This window comes from Gopherus flavomarginatus, chromosome 5 (genome assembly GCF_025201925.1).
Source record: "Gopherus flavomarginatus isolate rGopFla2 chromosome 5, rGopFla2.mat.asm, whole genome shotgun sequence".
Classification (NCBI taxonomy): Eukaryota; Metazoa; Chordata; order Testudines; family Testudinidae; genus Gopherus; species Gopherus flavomarginatus.
The window spans coordinates 13627830-13649491 of NC_066621.1; the positions used below are offsets into that span (position 1 = coordinate 13627830).

General features: G+C 46.9%; 2 protein-coding genes across 2 annotated transcripts in view; both read right to left on the bottom strand.

Moving 5' to 3' along the window:
• PFKFB2 (6-phosphofructo-2-kinase/fructose-2,6-biphosphatase 2) overlaps window positions 1-21662 on the bottom strand; it is a 334000-nt gene that overhangs the window by 265036 nt on the left and 47302 nt on the right. The gene's annotated exons all lie outside the window — the stretch shown is intronic.
• The window catches only part of MAPKAPK2 (MAPK activated protein kinase 2), an 83340-nt gene continuing 77049 nt past the window's right edge, over window positions 15372-21662 (bottom strand). The window contains exons 7-10 of the mRNA XM_050954053.1: window positions 20471-20595; window positions 18970-19055; window positions 18758-18838; window positions 15372-17508 (exon numbers count right to left, since the gene is read on the bottom strand). Coding sequence (XP_050810010.1) covers window positions 17365-17508; window positions 18758-18838; window positions 18970-19055; window positions 20471-20595 — 436 coding nt within the window. The 3' untranslated portion in view covers window positions 15372-17364. The remainder of the gene's footprint in view (window positions 17509-18757; window positions 18839-18969; window positions 19056-20470; window positions 20596-21662) is intronic.

The window sequence follows — 21662 nt, forward strand, 5'->3', positions numbered from 1 at the left end:
AAAGTCAAGAGAGGTGGGTTCCTAACTTGCTCTAGACTCTCTTGAGAACCACAGTCTAAAAATCTAGATCCAATCAGCTTTTTACAGACTTTAATATCCAAAGGCATGTGATACAAACACAGATTTGAGCTGGTGCCATACGGAAAAATTTCCCATTTCTCCCCCAATGCTGTGCGGTGTTCTATGCACTGGTTCTTTTCTAATCTAGCCAGGTTCTTTCTCACACCCATCACCGTGGTATGCGAGCTCCTGCTGTCCTCCCCACCCCATGTGTCACAAAGCACATCAGGAGTCTCTGTGATTAAAAAATGCCGTATGCTGGAAAAAACCCTGATTGTTGTCCAGATACTGTGACGTCACTTATATTCCATTTCAGGGTTACTGATGACACCGTTTAACAACAGCCTTGCATGGTCCTTTTGTAGCACTTTACAAACACTGAACCTCAGCTGCTACTTTGTGAGTTCAGTCAGTGGAAGCAGCGGCCCCATGCTGTATCCATTAGATCAGGTGTTCCCAACCTCTGAGTCAGACACAGGTATCAGGAGGATGTCAGCATCTGATCTTCCCATAATAAATGGGACAGGGATTTTTGCACACTGGGAAGGGGCTTGTGGAGGGGCCCTGGCACGACAATAGTGAGAAGCACTCCACTCCACTAAGCCACACTGATCCTCTAAGAACTGGTTGAGAATGAGAACTGAAGATGAATTGCAAACAGTTTGTGGATCTTGCAAGGCCAAGCAACTCCAGCTAGCTGCACCTGCTGCCTGTGGAAGCGAGGCCATACAGGGCTGCTGAGACGTTTGGGAGGCAAGTGGCAGCTTCTCAGGAAGGTATCTGATTTCAGTGAAGCTCTTTTCCAGTGCAGCAAGCCCTGCCCCCTCCCAGGACCTTGGAATCAAGCCCTGAGGCTTTGGTCCTCCACTCTTCTTAATAGAAAGCAGAAGCATGTTGTGTCTCTCCTCTGGCCAAGGGAGGTTTCACAATGACTGGGGAAAGGTTACCTCAGCGAAAGGGACCTAGGGTAGCACTGTGAGGTTGTTATCCCACAGAAACAAGAGCTGTTTGCTTTTCCTTTTCTTACAAATAGCTTTATCCAGACGTAGCACAAGACTTTCCAAGGACATAAATCCTGACATCAAAGCTGGGCAACCGGCATTTTTCAAAAGGTGTTGATTGGAAAGTATGGGGAGCAGATTGTCAAGGTCTGTCTAGGAGAGATCCAGGAGCCCAGAGACATTTGTTGTTCATATTACATATGTTAATTAATCAAACAATATTATTACATATTGCCTTGTCTTCAGCAGGTCATCTAATCAGTGCACCTCCATTGACTTCTTTGGAGCTACACTGATTTATGCCAGCTGAGAACCTAACTCAGGTTGTCGAGACCAAATCTGTATTGGCTAAGGGCATGAATTAGATGACCCAAATAAGTTTTTTCCATCTTCGCCTCCTATGAGCTGCTTTTTTCCCCTTCAGAGGTCTAACCCCACCCTTTTATCGCTCACGGCAGTAAGAGAGTATTTCTTTGCTTTCAACAGTTTGCTATTTCCAAGATCCAGCTACCAGGTTTATTTTCTTGCAGTAATATCAAAGCTCATTCTCCTTTCTCTCTGATTTCCATATCCTGAATCTTTTACGATGCCGTCACCAGCCAACCCCTGCTGCTGATACATCTGGGACACTCCAGCCCGTTCACAGTTTCTCTTGCCAATGATGCTCAGGAGTACTTTGATTTGCTCTTCAAAGCAGTGAGGAAAGGTTTAGTCTTCCTTGCCTGAGACAGATGCTGAGAACTTTTGAAATAGGTTTTCCAGTGGGTATATTGTAAGATCTATTCTAGGCAGGTGCATTTGGGGTTACCCAGTTTTCAGTGAAGTGAACACCTTGGCCTCTATGGTTTTACAGGGGCAAAATGTGAATTAGGTCCCATTAAAGTTGTAAATGATTTTTTTACTACAAACTCACTAGCATATGCCCTGGTTTAATTCCTCGGAGGGGCTGCGACACAGCTGCTGCTCTGAGATGGGAACAGGACATAATCGAAATCAACGTGGGAGGATGCATAAGAATATCTGTAGGACCCCATTTGATTCCCAGCTAGAGGCTTGGTGAATCCCATGAGAATACCCGATGTGGTCCAGTTCAGACTGTCTGGATAGTAGGGTCGCCACCGCTCCAGGTTTGGTCGATTCTCCCAGAATTAGCGTTGATCTCCCAGTGACTACTGCTAGCAAACTGGGAGATTTTAATAGGATATTTTAAGAAAATTGCATTATGTCATGTTGGGGGAGGAGGAAACAGGGCTGCCCAGAGGATTTAGAGGGCCTGGGGCAAAGCAATTTCAGGGGCCCCTTCCATAAAAAAAAGTTGCAATACTATAGAATACTATATTCTTGTGGGGTCCCTTGTGGGCAGCCCTGGGGAAAAAAACCTCCTGGAATAGCTTCCGTCAGAGTTGGCAACCCTGCTGGATAGAAGTGCACAGTCATATGATTGGAGTGCACCAGGGGAAACACTACATGATGGGGTTTTTCCTCCCTTTTCTCTATCTTTTAAACTCTGGTTTGGAAACCTAAGTTCTGCTCGGTCTGGATGAATCAGCATTAAGAAGCCTAGATTATAAGATTTCATCCACAAATAGCATTGAGGACTTCAAGAAATACCCTGTGCTGCCTCATCAGAGTCATCCTTCACCACTTCTTCCTTTCAGAGGAGCTATATTTAATCTAGAAATAAATGAGATTGATTAAAGAAAATTTCAGCTGGTCTAGAAAGCAGTTACCACAACTTCTATTGTGGAGAGTAATTTAGTGCTGGCAAAAGATGCTGAGTTGATCACTTTAGAGACTGTAGACCTCTGTTTAGGCACAGGACAGATGTAGCACTGACAAGAGCAAAGCAAGCTTCCTCGCACTTGTTAAGAGCTGGTGTAAATAGCTGCACAAAGGAAGCTATTTGGATTGCACAATTTCAGGAAGTTGTATTGGTCCTATAGAACCATGGCAATATACTACATAGTTTTGAGCACCACCTACGGGTACTTTATTAAATATTTACATATATACAGACATAGAGCAGTCTCATAACATCACTCTTCCTCTAATAGAAACTGAATAATTTCAGTTAACTATATGGTCTTTGAAATTACTAGGCAACCTGATAACTCTCCCATTTGGTGTGGTTTTATTTTGAATCCCTTGCTTCTCTGGTTGATTGCCTTCAACATAACCGTCCTGCTAGATTTTCTGAAATCACCTTTGACGACTTCTCAGGGTTGCCAGTAGGTGAACATCCTTGACTATCATCACCACTCTCCCCTACATCTACATCCATCAGGGACTCGTTTGCAATTGTTCCTTACCACAGCTGGCCTTACTACTGTTCTAATGGAGGTGGTGGGAGAGTTGAGCAGCCTTGTAACAACACTGTTCAACCAGTGTTCCCTAAAACTCCACTTAAGTGCTCAGCTCCTAGGATGAGTGGGGAAATAAAATCCATGGACCGTTCATGGTCCTTGGCTTCTCTGCCAACAAGAGTGGCAATTCCTGCCAGCAGTGAAAGACTAGGAGACAGAGAGTTTCCCCCAATTCATCTTATGAACCTGGGATCAGATGGTAACAAACTAGATATCAACCTGGGTTGGGGCCAAACCTATGACTGTAAACCTGGTAGCGAGAAATAGATATTTTTGCTGCGCAGGAAATTTGCTGCTAAAAATAAATGGGTGAGGTGACAGGAGAAGCTTTTTTATTTCCTGCAAACTATTAAAAAATTTAAATGTTGCAGTGAATCTTTCATACATTCCTCTAGAGTCAGCAGGTCACAGGTACAGTCCCAGGGGGTTTACTTGAGAATTGCCGTGTAGACATATCATGGCATAGGCACACACAACCCCAAGCCCCTTTACAGAACACACACTGGTTACATTTGGTGGGACTGGTTTTTAAGGGGCTCCCATTCTACTGTTTCATTTCCATGCCTGCAAGTCACTGTGGGCCCAAATGATGGCATGCAGTTGTCTAAACAATGCACCAACTATGAGGAAAGAAACTGGTAGATAGACATCTTCAAACCATCATTTGCAAATGCAAAACAGCACCCACAATTATCTGGTTCCAAATGCAAGTTTGTAATTAAATGTGGCCTGTGACAATGTGTGGAAAATGTTTTCCTGCCTTTAACAGTGGTTACCTGGAGCCTACTGCACTGCACATACCCTCCTTACGTTACAATCAGTTACTGCTGACCATTTCACTGCAATAAGAGACACTCTCAATTCACATATACAGCATGCCATAGACACTGAAATCAAGAGAGTGTTCAGGGATAACCAAAAGTATCACACAACTGAGTTACTTATGTCTTTTTTGCTTCCGTGGATGCTCTATTTGAGTAACTGGGTCCTAGGATCATTGAAAGTCTTTACTCAAAGCACCAAGGTTCACTATTAAGGTTAGAAACAAGTAACATTATTGAGTATCACCTGACCTGGAACTCTCCTTAGAACTAAAGAAAAAACTCAGAGGGTTTGGTCTCTGTGTGCTCTGAGTCTTGTGCAAAACTTGGGAAGGAGCATTCTGGAGCAGTGTCCAAACTCTCCGTTCTGGACCCAGAGTGGAATCTTCCAATGGACATTACAACAACCAACAGTCAAACAGCATCATCACTGAGGCTATATTTGCTGGGTAGGGGGTTGACAGTTGAAAGAAAAAGTCACATCCAGTTTGCATAAATATTCCCAGCAGGAGAGGCAGGGTTTAGAATTATATGCAAGTATTCCATGTCTTCATCATATGGCACTTGGCAATGCATGGAAGACTTATTCCTGCATTTAACTGTAGTTACCTACATCGCATTACTCTGCAAATACCTTCCTTATATTACAACCGGACAATCGCTACGCTCTCAAATGAAGTCAGACAGGAAAATGATAAAACACAAGAACACCCTATCACCTGTGGGTGAACACTTTCCACAAAGCGATCACGCCAGGTCTGACCCATCAGTCCTCATCCTCAAAGGAAACCGGCACAACGCTTACAAAAGACGAGCATGGGAGCGTAAATTAGTGACTTTGCTAGACACCAAAAATCATATTCTTAATAAAGATACTGGATTTATGGCTTATTAAAACAATCTGTAACCCCTTAGCCCCCATTTTCACCCTAAAACTAAAGGGTATTAATGGGATTGAATGGTTCTTCGAATACATTATAACTATTTATGCTAAACTATCTGTCTGATCTTGTACGCTGGGTACCTTTCCCAGACCTGAAGAAGAGCACTGTGTAGCTCAAAAGCTTCTCTCTCCCCAACAGAAGTTGGTCCAATAAAAGATATTACCTCAGCACCTTCTCTCTCTCTCCTTGGACCAACACAGCTACAAACACCAGTGCATACAGCATTGTTCACTGTCAGTGTCTTTGTAGCGAGAACCTGTCTTGCTTTGTTTTTGGTTGAGCCTTTCAGATTGGAGCAATAGAGGATGCCCTTTTTAAGCACGAAGAGAGTCTGAGATGAGGATGGTCTCACTACCTAGGGGTCAGGATGAGAATAGCTTTGTTTGCAGTGGCTAATTAATTCCTGGGCCAAGCCCTGAATTCTTCAGAATTGTATTGAAATTGGCCAAGTCACTGGGGCTAGGAAAGTGAACATTACCGTGTGGGGGATGTGCACGTGCTGTGCCCTGCCTACAGAGCTATGCTACAATCATCCTTTATATCACTAGCCAGCATTCCCACAAGCAGCACTTTTCACCCACTCTGCAGAGAGGCCAACGTACTGGAGACCGCAGTGCTAATCATCTGGGTGTGAAAGCACAGATTATCCTGTGATAATCTTGTTCCAGTCATAGTTGTAGGATAAAACATTTCATCAGAATTATCTGTACAATCACTCCTGGTTTCCAGTTATGCTTGAGGCATTTGCAAAAACAATTTAGCAACTGAGGTTGTCATGTTCTTATCTTACCGCCACTTATCTTTGTCTCAGACTGTGAACTTCCAGTTGAAACCAAAAAAGAATGGCTTCTTGTAAGGCCAATCAGAGGTTAGAGCAAACAAGGTCATATCGGAACAGGTGTATCATTAGAACTTGCTGTATTGCTATTAATCAGTTAAAGCAGCACTGTGAGCATTCATCGCACTTGATGTAGTTCCAGTCATATCCCCTGCTTGCAGGCTTAGGCTCTCTACATTGCAAAGTTAAGCTGAATTAAGTTACATTGACGTACTGCCACTACTGTAATTAAACTGCTGTGGCACGTCCACATTATGCTCCTTGTGTCAGTGGAGTGCATCCACCATAGCAGTTCTTGCGTCAACACAGAAAGCAGTGCACAGTGGATAGCTATCCCACTGTGCAGCTGCCCGCAGGGTGCTTTGGGCAGAGTTTGCAATGCCTCATGGGGGGTAGGTTCCATGTCACATGACACCAGTTCCTCAATCTCATCATTCCATGGGCATCCTACTAGGTTTCCACAAAAACAACAAGGAGTCCGGTGGCACCTTAAAGACTAACAGATTTATTTGGGCATAGGCTTTTGTGGGTAAAAAACCTCACTTCTTCAGATGAAGTGTTTTACACATGAAAGCTTATGCCCAAATAAATCTGTTAGTCTTTAAGGTGCCATCAGACTCTTTGTTGTTTTTTGTGGATACAGACTAACACGGCTATCTTCTGATATTAGGTTTCCAGACGCTTTTCAACTACCCTAGTAACCTGCCAGCCAACCATTGTGTCAGAAAGCCTGGATCCTGCACTGCTCTTCAGCACTGTGCTGTGTGTTATGAACACAAGACTATAAGAGGAGCTGAATGGTGGGGGAGGAGGGCTATTCACCACCCCCCTGACCCGAGCCAGCTCCCTCCTTGTAGAAGTGGCATGTTTGCAGCTCCGCGCCTGAAGCAGCTATTTCCTTCCTTTGCCGCCTGCTACAGCTATTTGATTTTTACACGGCACAGCTGCATGTCCCTATTGTAGCCCTTCTCCTCCAGGCCCCAAGCAAGTTCTTGAGGCTGGAGCGGAACTGGGCTTGCACAGCCTGCTCTCCCCACAGACCCAGGAGAGTCGCCACCTCCTGTGTACTCCAGGCAGGAGCGCGTTTGCCGCCTTGATCCAGCCTGTTCAGCTGGGCAGTTGCTATGTGAGCTCTACACACTGAGGAAAACAGGGAGAGCAAGTTTAAAACTTCCTAGAGCTTTAACAGGTGGGGGAGGGGGAGCGGGGGAATTCACCTGTGTAGCTGGCTGCAGAGCAGCAGAGTTCAAAATGATGACCAGAGCGGTCACTGTGGGCATTTGTGAGATGCCTCCTATAGGCCACTTAGGGCAACGTAAACAATGCTGTGTTTACACTGACACTGCGTTGCTCTGACTACGGTGTCCTAAGCTCTACGCCTCTCGTTGAGGTGGTTTTATGATGTCAGCATCGCGAGCGAGTTAAATCAGCAGGAGGAGCATTGCAGTGTGTACACCTCCATAGTTAGGTCAACGTTAGCTGCCTTATGTCGACAAAACTGTGTAGTGTAGACACGGCCTAAGGAGCCTTCCGACCATCTGGTTGCCTAACAATTCATATAACTAGACCTGGCAAAAGTATTTGAGCTTCTCCCAAACACAGTAGTCAGTGGAGTTTACTTCAATTCACAGAAACAGATGGTCTTTGCCAGGAGATCCCATCTCCAGCTGCTGCCACATTCTGATATTGTGTAAACCCATCTCATTTATAGTAGTGCAGTACACTAGAAAACAAAGGGCAAATTCTCAAAGGGATTGGTTTGGAGATCTATGGGAGAAAGTTTAGAAGCGCATCCACATTCTAAAACATTTGTCCATCCCTCTCTGAAACACTCTCCAATTACTATTGTTCGTATTATAATATTACCTACAGAGCCCACTGTGGTAGGTATGGTACAAACACATAGTAAAAGTCAGTCTCTGCCCCAAAGAACTAACATGCTAAACAGACAGTCATTATCCCCATTTCACAGACGAGGCATTGAGACATGGACAAATTAAGTGACTCATGCAAGGTCACATGTAGCATGTGGAACTGGGAATCAAAGCCAGACCTTATGATGCCCAGTTTAATGACTTAACCACAAGACCTCCTTTTCCCTCACATCCCCGCTGCAGATTTTCACTAAAGCAGTTATGTAGGTTTTGCCTCATCTCTCCCGCAAACCAACCCACTCACCCCATATAAACCAGTGCACTAGTGAGGGGGTGAGGGGATACCATGCCTTTCCACCCACAGAAGATGTGGACACGGGTATCCCTGAAGACCTAGACTGGCCTTTTCTTTTCCTATTCTATTTATTTACAAAGGTTTTGTTTGCTAGGGATTTTTTCTTCTTTCAAACCAGGAGGAGAGTGCAACAGTGTCTTGCATGAGTAAGAATCCGTTTTACCAACACCCACACATTGACACAGCAATTCCTTTTAATAGCCGCATCTTTACAGAAAACAGATCTGTGCTCTTTTTCTGGGCCTCCCCCCCAATACATATATGTGTGAGAGAGAGAGAGGTGCAAGAAGGAAAAGAGAGGCCTTTCCGGTGTGAGGAAGGCACGGCCTTCCTGCAGTGATGTCTAAGGCTTTGTGTACACCACCGCTTTTGTTGGTAAAACTTTTGTCAGTCAGGGGTGTGAAAAAAAAACAAATCACCCCCCTGACTGACCTAAGTTTCACTGACAAAAGTGCTGGTGTGGACAGCACTGTGTCGGAGGGAGAGGCTCTCCTGCCAACATAGCTAACGTGCTTGTTGTGAGTGGTTTAATTATGCTGGCAGGAGAGCAGCTACACGGGAGACCTTACAGCAGCACAGGTACTGCAGTTCAGGTCTGTAGTGTAGACATAGCCGAAGAGAGGAGAAGCCCAAGTCGTAGGGTGGAGGGGAAACTGTGGGTGAAGAGGACAGTGGTGAAGACCCAGTAGGGTATGTATCATTGGAGTGGAAAGATGGGGGAAGGAGCTATAAGACCAGACAGAGCCTGGCTGGAAGTGCAAGGAGGAAGAGACGAATACAGCCTGCTAGAGCCTTTCCTGGTGGGGACGACAGGACATTGCTGGGAGACGCAGTAGGGACAGGCAGAATTAAATCAGGCCCCCTTCCAGTGGCCCTGCTGTCAAGCGGCTTCAAGATTCTCCCAGACTATTCCTGCATTCAGAGCAGTCCATCAGCGGGCACCAAGTTCCACCCCACTTGCTGCAAGACTCACGTGGCCAATCAGGCCCCGGTTATGTCCCTTCTTTTCTTTGCCCCTCGCCCATTCCTCCCCCAACATACTGGAAAATATTTCCAGGCCAGAAATCTTCATGCTGGAGTTGAGATTTGTGCGAATGAGCACTGTGATTTAAAAAAATTGAAGGCTTTCAGTAGGAAATATGAACCTCAGACTACACCCCGCCCCCGCCCAGGGTGGGGTTTTTTATTGCTCATTTGGTATTTGTTTATATGAAATAATTTTCCAAAATGCAATTTGCGCGAGCGCTTCATGCTAACGGCAGCCGTGGGCCGAGACCCTGGAAATACCTGCCTACACTTCACACCTCTCTCTGTGTTGTGCGTTGGTACAGTCCCACATTTCCGCTTCAGTACAGCAACCACAGCACCAGATCATCATGCAAAAAGGACATGATTTACTGTTAGGGTTTGACTATGGCCTCGCCCTTTTGGAAGCCAACAACTGGAGGAAGTGACTCCTCCTCACACCTCTCCTGGGAGGAGTGCTTGGAGGGGGTACATTGCTGGTGCACTTCCCTTTGGTCCCCTCCCTTTCTGTTCAGCACAGCGGTACTGGCAACTCCTTTCCAGGAACCCGCACAAGTTAATATCGTGCCTTTATTTCCTTCACGTTGTAACACATAGTACAAAGTGACATCTAACATGTCCTGCCACCTCCTAGAACCCGAAAGAAACCTGTGGTTAAAGCACTGGACGGGGACACAGGACACCCGGATTCAGATCCTGGTTTTGTCACAAACTCCTTGGACAAGTCACTTGATCTCTTTGTGCCTCAATTTCCCACTCGTGATACTAATGCCCTAGGTCAAAGGGAAGATGTAAGAAAAAAAATTGATTAAGATTCAGATACATAAAGCACTCATCACCATTGTAAGTAGAAAGATCGCAGATGGGCATAAACCAGGTCTCAGACTTGGGGGGATGCCAAATCCTCGTGCCATTCTACAGCCCTAGCTTAGCGCTGCTCTCTCCAGTCTAAAATAACTTCCTTGTAACTAAAAGAAAGTCCTGCAAGGAAAGCATTAAACTGGAAAAAGTAAGACATATAGCCAGAAGCGGCTGACTAAATTCTCTCATTAGCCCCTTTTGCTGCTGGGATGTGAAACACATGCAGAAGATACAAGACTCTAAGCTCAAACCACCACAGAATCTGACACTATCTGGGGCCTGATCTTTTAATAACAAGTGCACCCTCTCTCTCACACACACGAAACCTGAGCATGCACAGGTTGGCATATTGTACATGCTCATAACTAGATACGGACATTTATTCAGTCCTGCGAGCACAACAAATAACCTGGTTTTGCACATGGAAAATGTGCATAAAAAAATAGGTGAAGACCACCAGTCTCTACTTTGTAACGATCACGCCCTGGTGTATGCTCCCAGTAGGTAGGTTGCACACTCTACATTCCATAGCTCACCAAAGCAGCTAAGCACTTCGCTGGAGATCAGTGGACTCAAGAATTAGTTTGAGCACTTGCAACAGCAAACACAAGGTTTCTCTGGCTGCCTGACTCCCAAGAAGAGAGTTCAGCTTTTCACCCCCATCAGATCTCGGGGTTCAAGCTCATGGCCTCTCACTTGACACACAGAGATTATGCAAATTTTAAATGTTTTGCTAGCTTCTTGCTTTCCGGGAGTGCAGCTCTAAACCACAATGTTTTCTGACAGTTTTAATATGAGTTGTCATCACACACTATGAGCACATGGGTAAAACACCCCAAGGCTATCTATGCAGCATCTGGTTGCAGAAACCATAAGCCTGGGAATGGGAGAAGGAGATGCACATTGTGAGCTATATCTAATATTCCCTCAACTCCCCCACCTGTCAGCATCCACTGCTTGGCCTAATGAAATCATTTGCACAGCAGAAAGCTATGAAATGCTAACATGAAACATCATGCCCAGAGATTGACAGAGCAGGTCCTTAAGGGGCTCAGAAGTCAATGGGAGTAAGATGGGGCAGGAGTGCTAAGGGAGGAGGTGTGTCTAATGGTTAGAGCAGGAGATGACCAGTCAGGACTGTTGGGGTTTTCAGAAGGCATCAGTAGTTTGGGGAGCTTCACTTGAGACATGTTAAAGAGGACTGACTTCCAGAAATGGCTGAACTCCCACTCTGAAAATCTGGCCCCTTTCTGGTGTTTTAAGTTGGACTCCCAAAACTTGAGGCCTCCTGTAAATCACCTGCCACATATGGAAATCTTGGACCAGGACTCTGTTCTCACGCAGCAGCATTGGCCAAGCCATTTTCCGTCTCTGTGTCCCTGTTTTCTCATATGCAAATTGGGGAACATTTAACAATGGCACAGACGGGTTGTGAGGCTTTGTTTGTTAATATTTGGAGATACTCAGAGGAAAGGTGTTATGTGCAACGTATTCTTTACACAGCAGGAATATCGTTGCTCATCTTCAAAGCGGTGTCCTGGTATTCAGTTAACGAGTTTCTACAAAGCATTGCGAGATCGGTCATTGACAGGCTAAGAGGGCCAGGTATGTGCCATCAGCAGCACTTAACAGTGACATCAGCGAGTCCCTCAAGTCAGGTAGATTCCAAGATTGGGAAACCTCTGTCTCCATCTGGACCTAGGTGTGAGAATGAAGCGACATTGCTCAGAAGGGAGAAAAATGCTGTGAAGAACCATAGCCCTCCCACTTCCATTGAAGGTGCAGAGGGAACCCCCCACTCAACCTCACTCCATTTACTCCAAGTCACAGGAACCCTTAGAATCCTTTTCAACTGAAGACCAAGCCCAGCCAAAAATGTTTTTCTACCTCCAGCTGGCTAGGAACCTTCTCCTCTCCCTCCTTGTTGAGGACCTGAGCACAGTGACTCATGCACTCACCACCTCCAACCTAAGATATTGCAACTCGCTGCATCTGAGACTGAAGGTGGAAGCAGTGCACGGCTTGATGGACCACCAGCAGCATATGTGCTCCAGTCCCATGATGGGCATCCATCACTAGTCCAAGGCCTTGGAGAACTGATCTTCAAAGCCTTTGATGGGTCAAGCCCCAGCTGCATCCCAGTCCATCAATCACCAAGACACCTGCCCTCTTCTGGGTCAAAGCAGAGCACAAAGCCCAGTAGGAAGCTTGAGAACTGGAACCATTCCCAGCTGGTCAAACTGAGTTGAACTGACCTCAGAGTAGGTCAGACTAACCCAGAGCTTCACCATCTCTCAGGGCTGCGAAAGATTTCCCACCATAACATTTATATTTAGATATGCCAAGCACAGCTCCATATAACCAGGGATGGCAGGAGACTCCATGGAGTTCACTAGATACCTTGTGCTGCTGATCTAATTTAGTTGGGAAAGTGTTTCGTTACCGTAGCGGATGGGTGTAATAGAAAGACCTAATCAGATTTAGAGGAAACAGATTCCATCAGTTATTTAACAGGTGATATCAGAACATACGTCAATCCCTGCTGGCTGGAACGGAAAAGAAAAAAGTCACCAGCCTCCAAAAGTGAAATCATACAAATCACGTGAATCCCTTTGCGTGGCTTCCTCCCACCGTGTCTGCTCTCTGTGGTTTGGCAAAGCTCATGGGCAGCCCTTTCATGAACCCTCACTGGCAAGTGCTCACCCACAGCTACAAGATTTGAGGTGGAGACTAAAAACTCACATTAGGCAGGTACTGACGGCAACACCTCCAGAAGCTATGGGATGAGGAAAACTAACATGAGCATAGCAGGTCAGCACTGAGGTGTACTGGTGCAGCTAGCTGTACTGGGGCCCAACAACAAAAGAGCAAGGATGTGTAGGCTTGAATTAAGGTGCATTAGGTGTCCCTTGATGACAGCATTCTGTTACTCTGGTCAAACTAGAGCTGCCTAAATCACAGCTGTGCAAGGACCCATAGGATGCCAAGGGGTGTTGCAGGTCCAGGATTTAGATGGATTAACTGAGCTGTAGGGGCATTGCATGTCAGAATCAAGGTGCAATGGAAAAGCTGTAGGGGTGGTCGGGGCTGGATTAGCAGGACATGCTCTGGGTCAGGTGCGAGATGCAGTGGCAGAGGTGCATAGAATAGCCCAGATCATGTTCTGGGCCCTTCTCAAAAGGTGTTCGGATCTGGAGGCTGGGTTTAGTGCCATGTCTGATTCGTACAGTGTAGGGAGCTCTCCCTAAATAGGCTCCAGTGTCCTGCACTGGGCTGGCTGGGGGCCATTATGAGGAAAACCTTACAAAAATGAAAACCAACACCCCCCCTGCCCGACCAAACATGCTTCAGCCAGTGGGAAGCTGAAAGTCAGAGGGAGTTGGGGGGGCTGTTCTCGCCCATAGCCTTCCACAGAGCTCATACCCACGCACCTCTGATAGTCCACTGCATTGTGCCAAAAGGCTCTCTGCCCTACCCCACAGCCACTGCTGCTCCCTGCCCTGAACTTCTGCTTGGTACCTTCTTATAAAAACCCAGCACTGCCAGGCTGACCTTTGTCCCATCAGTTTCCTCAGAATTTACTGACGGAAGCAAAGAACTCAAGTGAGGAGGTTCAGATTAAAAAGCAACAGTTGGGAGAGAAATAACCATGCCACAAGTAGGTCACCCCACATCTCTCTTACGTACTTGTGTACCTCCCATTACCATAGCCTCTGAGTGCCTCACCATCGTTCATATGTTTAGCCTCACAACACTTTTATTGGCTGAAGCCCAGGAGGGCGTAGGGGGACCCTGGGACTTTCTCCTCTTCATGTCATTGGCCACAGCAGGAAGACTCAGCAACCGCCAAAGAAAAAGGCAGAGAGAGCTGCTGCAGAGGCAGCCCCAGGGTTGTGTGCATGGTGGTGCTTGCCTCACTGCAGCAGCAGAGAGAGCTTCGAGCCAAGCAGCTGAGCTGTAGCAGTCTCCCAAGGTTTGAGAGTTTCCAAAGAGCTGCACAGCACAAGGGGCCACGTTCACCTGGCAGCAGAGCCGGTCGCTTTGTTCCGACCCCCTCAGCCCTCTCCCAGCAGAAGGAAAGACCAGCACCAGCTGCACTGCTAATTGCCTTTGCTGTCCCGTCTCCAAGAATCAATACAAAGAGAGCTGGCAAATGAATCCCAAAAAGAAAAGGAGCTTTTTTTGCTCAGGATCTGCAGCTGCCTGTGAGCATCTGAGACCCTCTTCCAGTGCACGGTTAGTCCTCCTTCCCCTTTCTATATCCCAGCTTCAGATGTGGCTGAAAATCAAACCATTACGGGAGCTGAGCCAACGTTGGATGACCTCCCCCCTCTGCTGGCTCTTCTGTGTACTACTGCCGATGCCATGTCCCATCAAGCCGACAATTCCGGGTCCAGCCCCTGTCCCACTGAACGGAGAAGCCACTTGCAAACACTTGGTAAGAATGTGAGTGCATACAACTTTCCCCTCCCCACGCCCACCATTTCACAATAATCAGATCAGAACTTTGCACTGGGCCCTGAGTCACCCAGCCCTCAACCCAAAGGGTTTTGGCAGCGCAATGTGCCATGCACAATGACAAGGAAGGGGAATGATCCTGAGCTAACCCACCCCTGTAATTCTACTGCTTTGACCACAGCCGTGAGGACTGTCCTCACCTCTGAGCAAAATCTATCCCCACTGCAAGGTGGGGCGGGGGGGGGGGGGGGGGGAGGAGGGAATCAGAGTACAGGGGCGCACTATGATGCAGGAAAAAAAATTAAAAATTTTGAACTAGTATTTGTTTAGCCAGGGTAAATGAAGACACTTTGGCCTGAAACCTGCTCTGAGCTCCACATGGGGTCCCGGAGATCCACCTGCACAGAGCAGTGGCAACGGCCACATCAGGGATTGATTTGCAGGAAAACCAAGCACTCGCACAGCTCCAACTGAAATCAATGGAGTAAAATCCACCCTTGTGCAAACAGCTAGAGCAAGGTCTATGCACACTCCAATCCCACTCAAGCTGTCAAAATAAGTGGTGCACAGGTCCTGTGCCTGGAGAGTTGGAGCCAGAGTCAGTGCGTTTTTCCCTGGACTTTACTCGGCTTTGGCTCAGACCCAGGGTGAAGCCCCTCTGGGAAAAAAATGAAGCCCTCAGTACTGCACTGTGAAGATCACCAGAAGCCAATCTGGAGTAACAAGCCGCTTTCCACTCTACCACACATGCAAGGAGGAGGAAGACTGCGTGACGCATGAAGTGTCTTTAATCCGAAAGAGGGAAAAGCAGACCAGAAGGATTAGTATAAGCCAACAGACCAAAAAAAAAAAAAAATTTTTAAAAACTTGTCTTTAAAACAAATTCAAATTCCATACAGTGCCTAAAATGTCACCTAAAAACTAAACATTTCCATAAAAAATGTTTTTTGTTTGAACACATTAAAACGCAGTGAAACAACGTGACAAAAGGTGTGTGGCGGGTGGAATCAGACTAAAAAGTTCAGGGAAGCCATTCTGCTGCTAGGAGTAGAGACTGGTTGCAAACACCACCAGCAGTGGAGAGGTGGTGGGGGCGCAGATGAAGTCAGGGACTGCCTTCCCCTTTGGTAGCATTTGGGCATATAGGGATGGGATTCAAGAGGGGAGCTCACCGTGAGCCCGGGGTGCCGGGGAGAGGAGAAGGAAGGGAAGAGCTCAGTGCTCAAGCCCCAGCTGAAGCTTTGAACAAGACTGAAGCTCGACTGATCTTTTAGATACATTCCCAATTTCTCCCATCCATGCCTGAGTCAGCTGGTTTTCTTGGTGGGACCTTGACCGGCTTCTTCCCATAGTGACTTCTTGCCACTGGGGTAAGTAACAGCCGAAGAGCTTAAGCAAATGCTGCAGCACGGCAGGAACTGAAATCCACAGCAGTCACCAGCCCGATGGCTCAGAAAGGAGTGGGGAGGAAGTGCCCCATTTGACTCCTGCTTCCCTGATGCAGGGTAAGTGTGTTTCCCACATCAGAGTGGGGCAGGAATAGGTTAGTTGGGGTGAATGAAAGGGCTCAGCCTCTCACAGACTCAATGGTAAGTGCTGGGGCCCCCTGAGGAGAGGGTGACTTGCAGGGGGGCTTGTCCCTGTATTCTAAACCTGCAGCGGAGGTGAAAGCAGAGGTGCAACTTGATGCTAAGTGGTAGTTCTGGACTGCCATGCTCAGCACAGCGAGCCAAAGGCACGGGAGCCCAGAGAAAGACAAGGCAGGAGCCTGCAAAGGGTTCGGCGCTCACAGCATGGGACAGTAATGAAAACTGGACAATGGGGCATCTGCTTTAGGTGCTTCTGGTCTAATCCCACGAAGGCTGGGGTGGCTGTAGTGAATTTGTTAGAGGCATCGTCATCCCTTCCTCAAAAAGTCCCCTGAGATCAGAACTGAACTCCAGGCATGTTACAGACCCCATATATTCATCCAGAAAGAACACCCCAGTGCGTGCATGGACTCACTTACAAACTACAGGCCCCCCGGACGTGTACACACACACAGCCCAGACACACACAATGGTAATTGAAAATAACCCTGTGCATGCACCGTTAGAGCCAAGGCTTCCCGTTTAGTGGGGATTTGTACCAGGATGCCTTTAAAAAGAAAATTTCCAGGCCTGAAAAGGTGCTCCAGATCCACAGGCTCTCCCAAGACCCCCTCAAACCACCAGCCCCTGAAGATAAATTAAGAAAAGGAGCGTGGAAGGGACTAGAAGCCACATAGAATGTTCCTATCCCCGAACCTCTTTGCTTCAGCCTGTGTTTACCAGAGGCTCACCTGAGGGGCTAATCCATCAGCACTAGGCAAAAAAGTCAGAAGCCTTCATCTCTAGCCAGCGCTTTGCACGGGAAACATACTGTCTGGGTTTCAGCATTACAGTAGTTTTAAAAAATATTTATATATTATATACCCTAAAAAGGTTGCCACAGGAATTTCCATGTCTTTGTAAGGAAGAATGAAAAAAATATTAACCAAAAAAACAACAAATTACCAGAGCTGTTCAACTCTCAGGCCAAAAATAAAGATGTGTGTATCTCACAGGGGCCATCTCCTCACCTGCGCCAAAAAGGCCAGAAACAAGGGTGGGTAGCTAAAAAACAACACATCTGTTATAAATGTCGGAATTCCACATTTTGATGAAGTCCGTCTTTGTCCTTTTCTTAAAAAATATATATATACTATTGCTTTCTCGACGGCCAGGCAGGGCTCGGAGGGGGCCCTCAGTGGGGGAGTGCTGTCGGCTCAGAGGGGTTCGCTTTCTTTCGTCTCTTCATGAGCAAAGGGTTGGAGGAGTCTTCGATTTTCTTTATCTTAATTTGTTCATAATCTACTCTCATGGTGGCCAAGGCACTTGTCATCTCCTCCTAGAAACACCAAGTAAAATACAGGGCCTGGTTAGCGATGGGGGCATCTGACATTGATGCTAGAACCCCTGTGCTTAGGCCCATGTCCAGTGACCATGCCCATACACACGTATACCCCTACACAAGACATTCATAAATCCTAAGGCCAGACAAGACCACTGTGGTCATTTGACTTCCCGCATAGCACAGGTTAGAGACTTTCACCCAATGGTTCTATTCACGTGTCATTGAACACACACATCATTTTAGAAAGGCATCCCAAGTTCGATGTTAAGTCTAGCGATGGAGAATCCACCACGTCTCTTGGGAAGTTGTTCCAGTGGTTCATTACCATCACTGTTACAAATCTGTGGTTTGTTTCCTGCTTTAATTTGTCTAGCTCCTAACATCCAGCCATTGGCCCTTGTTCACCCTATAATCTAGGTCTTGTTCCTTGGACCAAATGATTTCACACACCACTAAGCATTCCAACTTGGTGGTCTGTGGCTCGGTTGGTAGTGGACAAGTAGCCCTTTCCAGCACAACACAGTGCCGGCCGTTCCCAGCCTCATCCCTGTTACTATCCACCAACGGTCTAGTGGTCCACAGCAAGTGAAATTAGCTGGTCGCCTCCATGCAGTTCTTCATGCTCATATCACAGACAGAAACACCTTTATTATTAGCCTCAGCAGATGTGCAGAGGATTGAAGAGGCCACAAAGACAATCATCCATTCATGCCTGCAGGTCGGGTTGGAAACCCAGCCAAAAAACGTGCTACAGTAACAACACAGTCATTACTAGCACAGCCACGGCCAAAACCACACCAAGGCTGCTGGTGGGAAAGAGTGGAGAAAAGGCTTTGCACGGCCACTAATCACGAGTTTACACTTTTTCTTTTTTTAGCATGTGGATACAAAATTATTCCAGCCTCTTAATTTCACTAATTTCCTATTTCCAGGACTCAAATAGAAATGGGCTGTGAAAAGCATCTCGTCCCTCCCAATACTCTCTCATATGCAGGTTCTGTGTAAGGAAGCTTTTTTTAGTAGCACTAAATTTAGTAAAAGGGCAAATCAAGGCCCTGATCCTGCAAGCTACTCCAGGTGGGCGCAGGGTACAGCTGGCAGGGGGCAGTGACCTGGCTCCCCATAGCCTCGCCAAGCATGATGTTTATGTCCACTGAGCTGAGGCACTTGGAGAGCAGGCTGTACCAGCTGTGCCTCCTGGAACAGAGGTGCGTCAGGGGCAGAAGCGATTCAGAGTTTTTACCTTGACGTCCTCCCACAAGTCTTTCTCTTCTTTCAAGACTCGACTGGTGTGCAGCGGCGTCTGGGGCACCTGCATTGATTGCTTTAGAGGGGAGGGTAAGAGAAACAAAGGATGAGCCTCCAATAAAAGTCCCTGACATCCCATTTCTCAGTTCCAGCAGCTGCCCCATTTCCAGGGCTCCGTGTCTCGCCTCTAGAAAGCCATGCACTTACCATGATCCAGGAGTGGTTCATGAACTCTGTTATCGTCATGCGCTGGGTCGGATCCGTCTTCAGCAGGTTCCGGATCAACTGTTTAACTGGAGGGGGGGAGGGAGGTTTTAATTAAAAGCAGAACTTAGAATATATATTCTCCCCAAGGGTACACAATGCCCTAGCAACCACCAGAACCTCCGCTGGTCTCTTTGGCCTGGTCTACACTAGGGATTTGCCCCAGTTGAAGCCACAGGTGCTGTGACAGACTGATAGTGTCTTGTAACATCCTGGACAAACCTTATTAAATAAGGGACCTTTGGAGTCCACTGTTATTAAACAGGGAATCATGCGAGTGTTATTGTAGAATTGTATGTACCTTCTCTAAGAGGAGAGGGATGCTCCAGCTGGGACTAGTATAGGTGCACTTCTCCTTATCAGCCCCTTGAAACTACCCCCCTGGAGAGGTGCAGCTATACTAGTCCTGACTGGATTCTCAAGGGACCAAGAGACAAAGAAAGGATTTTTGGATGAATAGCTTCATTTTAACCAGGCTCAGGGCCTTCCTCCTGATCCAGCAAACAGACAGCCCCTGGTCCACAGAGGGCCCCAATCCTTAGCGAAGAGTAGGAAGGACTGGGCCCACTGAGGGCCCATCAGACTGTGTGCTTGTTCTAAGCTGTGATGAACTTGAAGCCACAAAGAAACCACTTGGTTGGGGTGCTGAAGGATTGTTCCTGCCAGAGCCCCTGTTTGGATTGGGGTGAATGCCGCTAAGCTCAATAGTAAGTGTGTGTGGAGAGGGACTGTTTTTAACATGTTTTCTCTGGAACATTTTTACCTTAAGAATAAAAAAAGACTTGCATAAAAAGAGCTGTGTGGTATCTCCAGCTGTGGGCAGCCACACTGTTAACCGTCTCTGGAGAGACGGCAGGCAGCTATGCTTGGGCAACCTGTCTCTGCTGGAAATAACACAATGAAAGCAGGGAGTCATACAGCCTGGAAATGCCCTAGTCAGGAGGGAGAGAGACACGGGTCCCCTCAAGAGAGGTGAAGGCAAGGGGAGCCAGGAACCGGAGAGGGGGTGCCCTGGGACGAACATAGAGGGGGAACATTAATGCAGCAGCCCTGAACTGTGACAGGTGCTAAGCCCTAGTATAGACAGGCAAAGCCACTATTCAAATGGGATATATGGCACCAGCGTAAGTCACAGCTTCACCTGTCTACACTAGGGGCCTGCACCCGTACAGCTATACTACTGTCTGCAACAGGGCAAATCCCCACGTTAGGCAAGGCCTTGTTCTACACCTGGAGATCGCAGGCACACACAGGCTAAGCTTTCCCATTGGGCATTATAGCTACAAGCCTGACACGCCCCAGGAAAGGGAAACCACATTGCCAATATCGGAACACCCAGTCCCTTGGGATTTCACCACAGGTGGTGCACGCACAGCTTCTGCAATATGTTCGGGTAGCAGGGACACACAAGTTCATGGAGCAGACACTCTGCCACAGCTTTTACCTTCTTCAGACACTTCTGACCACTCAGGGTTGGGAAATTCATATTGGCCCATTCGGATCCGTTTTTTCATGCCTGGAGAAATGGCCAGACCATGGTTGGAATAGAAAGGGGGATACCCACACAGCCTAAGCCAAAGAGAGAGAAAGTAATAAAGTGATCTGCAGAGGGGAAATCTTTAGACTGCATTAGAAACTTACTAGAACAAGTTTCCTTGCTTGTATTATAAGCTGAGGTCAGGTCCGGCCAGCTTGCCCGACAGCATCCTTGGATAGCTGAAGTGGGTTATCCCTACCTCTATGAGGGTAATCAGGTCTGTCATAAACAGATGGTTAAGGGTTAATGTCTCTTTTACCTGTAAAGGGTTAACTAGCTCAGTAAACCTGGAATACCTGACCAGAGAACCAATCAGGAGACAAGATACTTTAAAATCACGGTGGAGGGAAGCCTTTGTTTGCGCTTGTTGGGTTTTTCTTTGTTCTTTCTGGGGTCTGGGAGGGACCAGACATGTATACAGACTCTCCCATCTTCTGAGAAAGTCTCTTCTATTCATATAGTAACAGGTAGAAAGTGGATTAGATTTATGTTTGTTTTCTTTATTTGCAAATGTGATTTTGCTGGAAGGATTGTATCTCTGTTTGCTGCAACTTGTATTTGTGCTGGGGGGGAGGCTTCTCTCTAGTGTCTATAAGCTGAAAGACCCTGTAACATTTTCCATCGTAATTTTACAGAGATAATTTTTACTTTTTTTTCCTTTCTTTAATTAAAAGCTTTTTCTTTTTAAGAACCTGATTGTTTTTTTATTCTTGTGTGAGACCCCAGGGGACGGGGTCTGGTCTCACCAGGGAATTGGTGGAAGAAAGGAGAGAAGAGGGGGAGGAAAAGCCTGATTTCTCTCTGTGTTAGGATCACTCACTCTCTCTCAGGGAGAGTCTGGGGGCGGTGGGGGGGAAAGGTGAATTTCCTCTCTGTTTTAAGATTCAAGGAGTTTGAATCACAGTGATCTCCCAGTGTAACCCAGGGAGAGGAGAATCTGAGAGGAAGAAAGGAGGGGAATGGTTTATTTCCCTTTGTTTTGAGATCCAAGGGGTTTGGGTCTGGGGGTCCCCGAAGGGTTTGAGGGACAGGAAGTGTCCCAAAACACTATATTTTTGGGTGGTGGCAGCTCTATCATTTCTAAGCTAATAATTAAGCT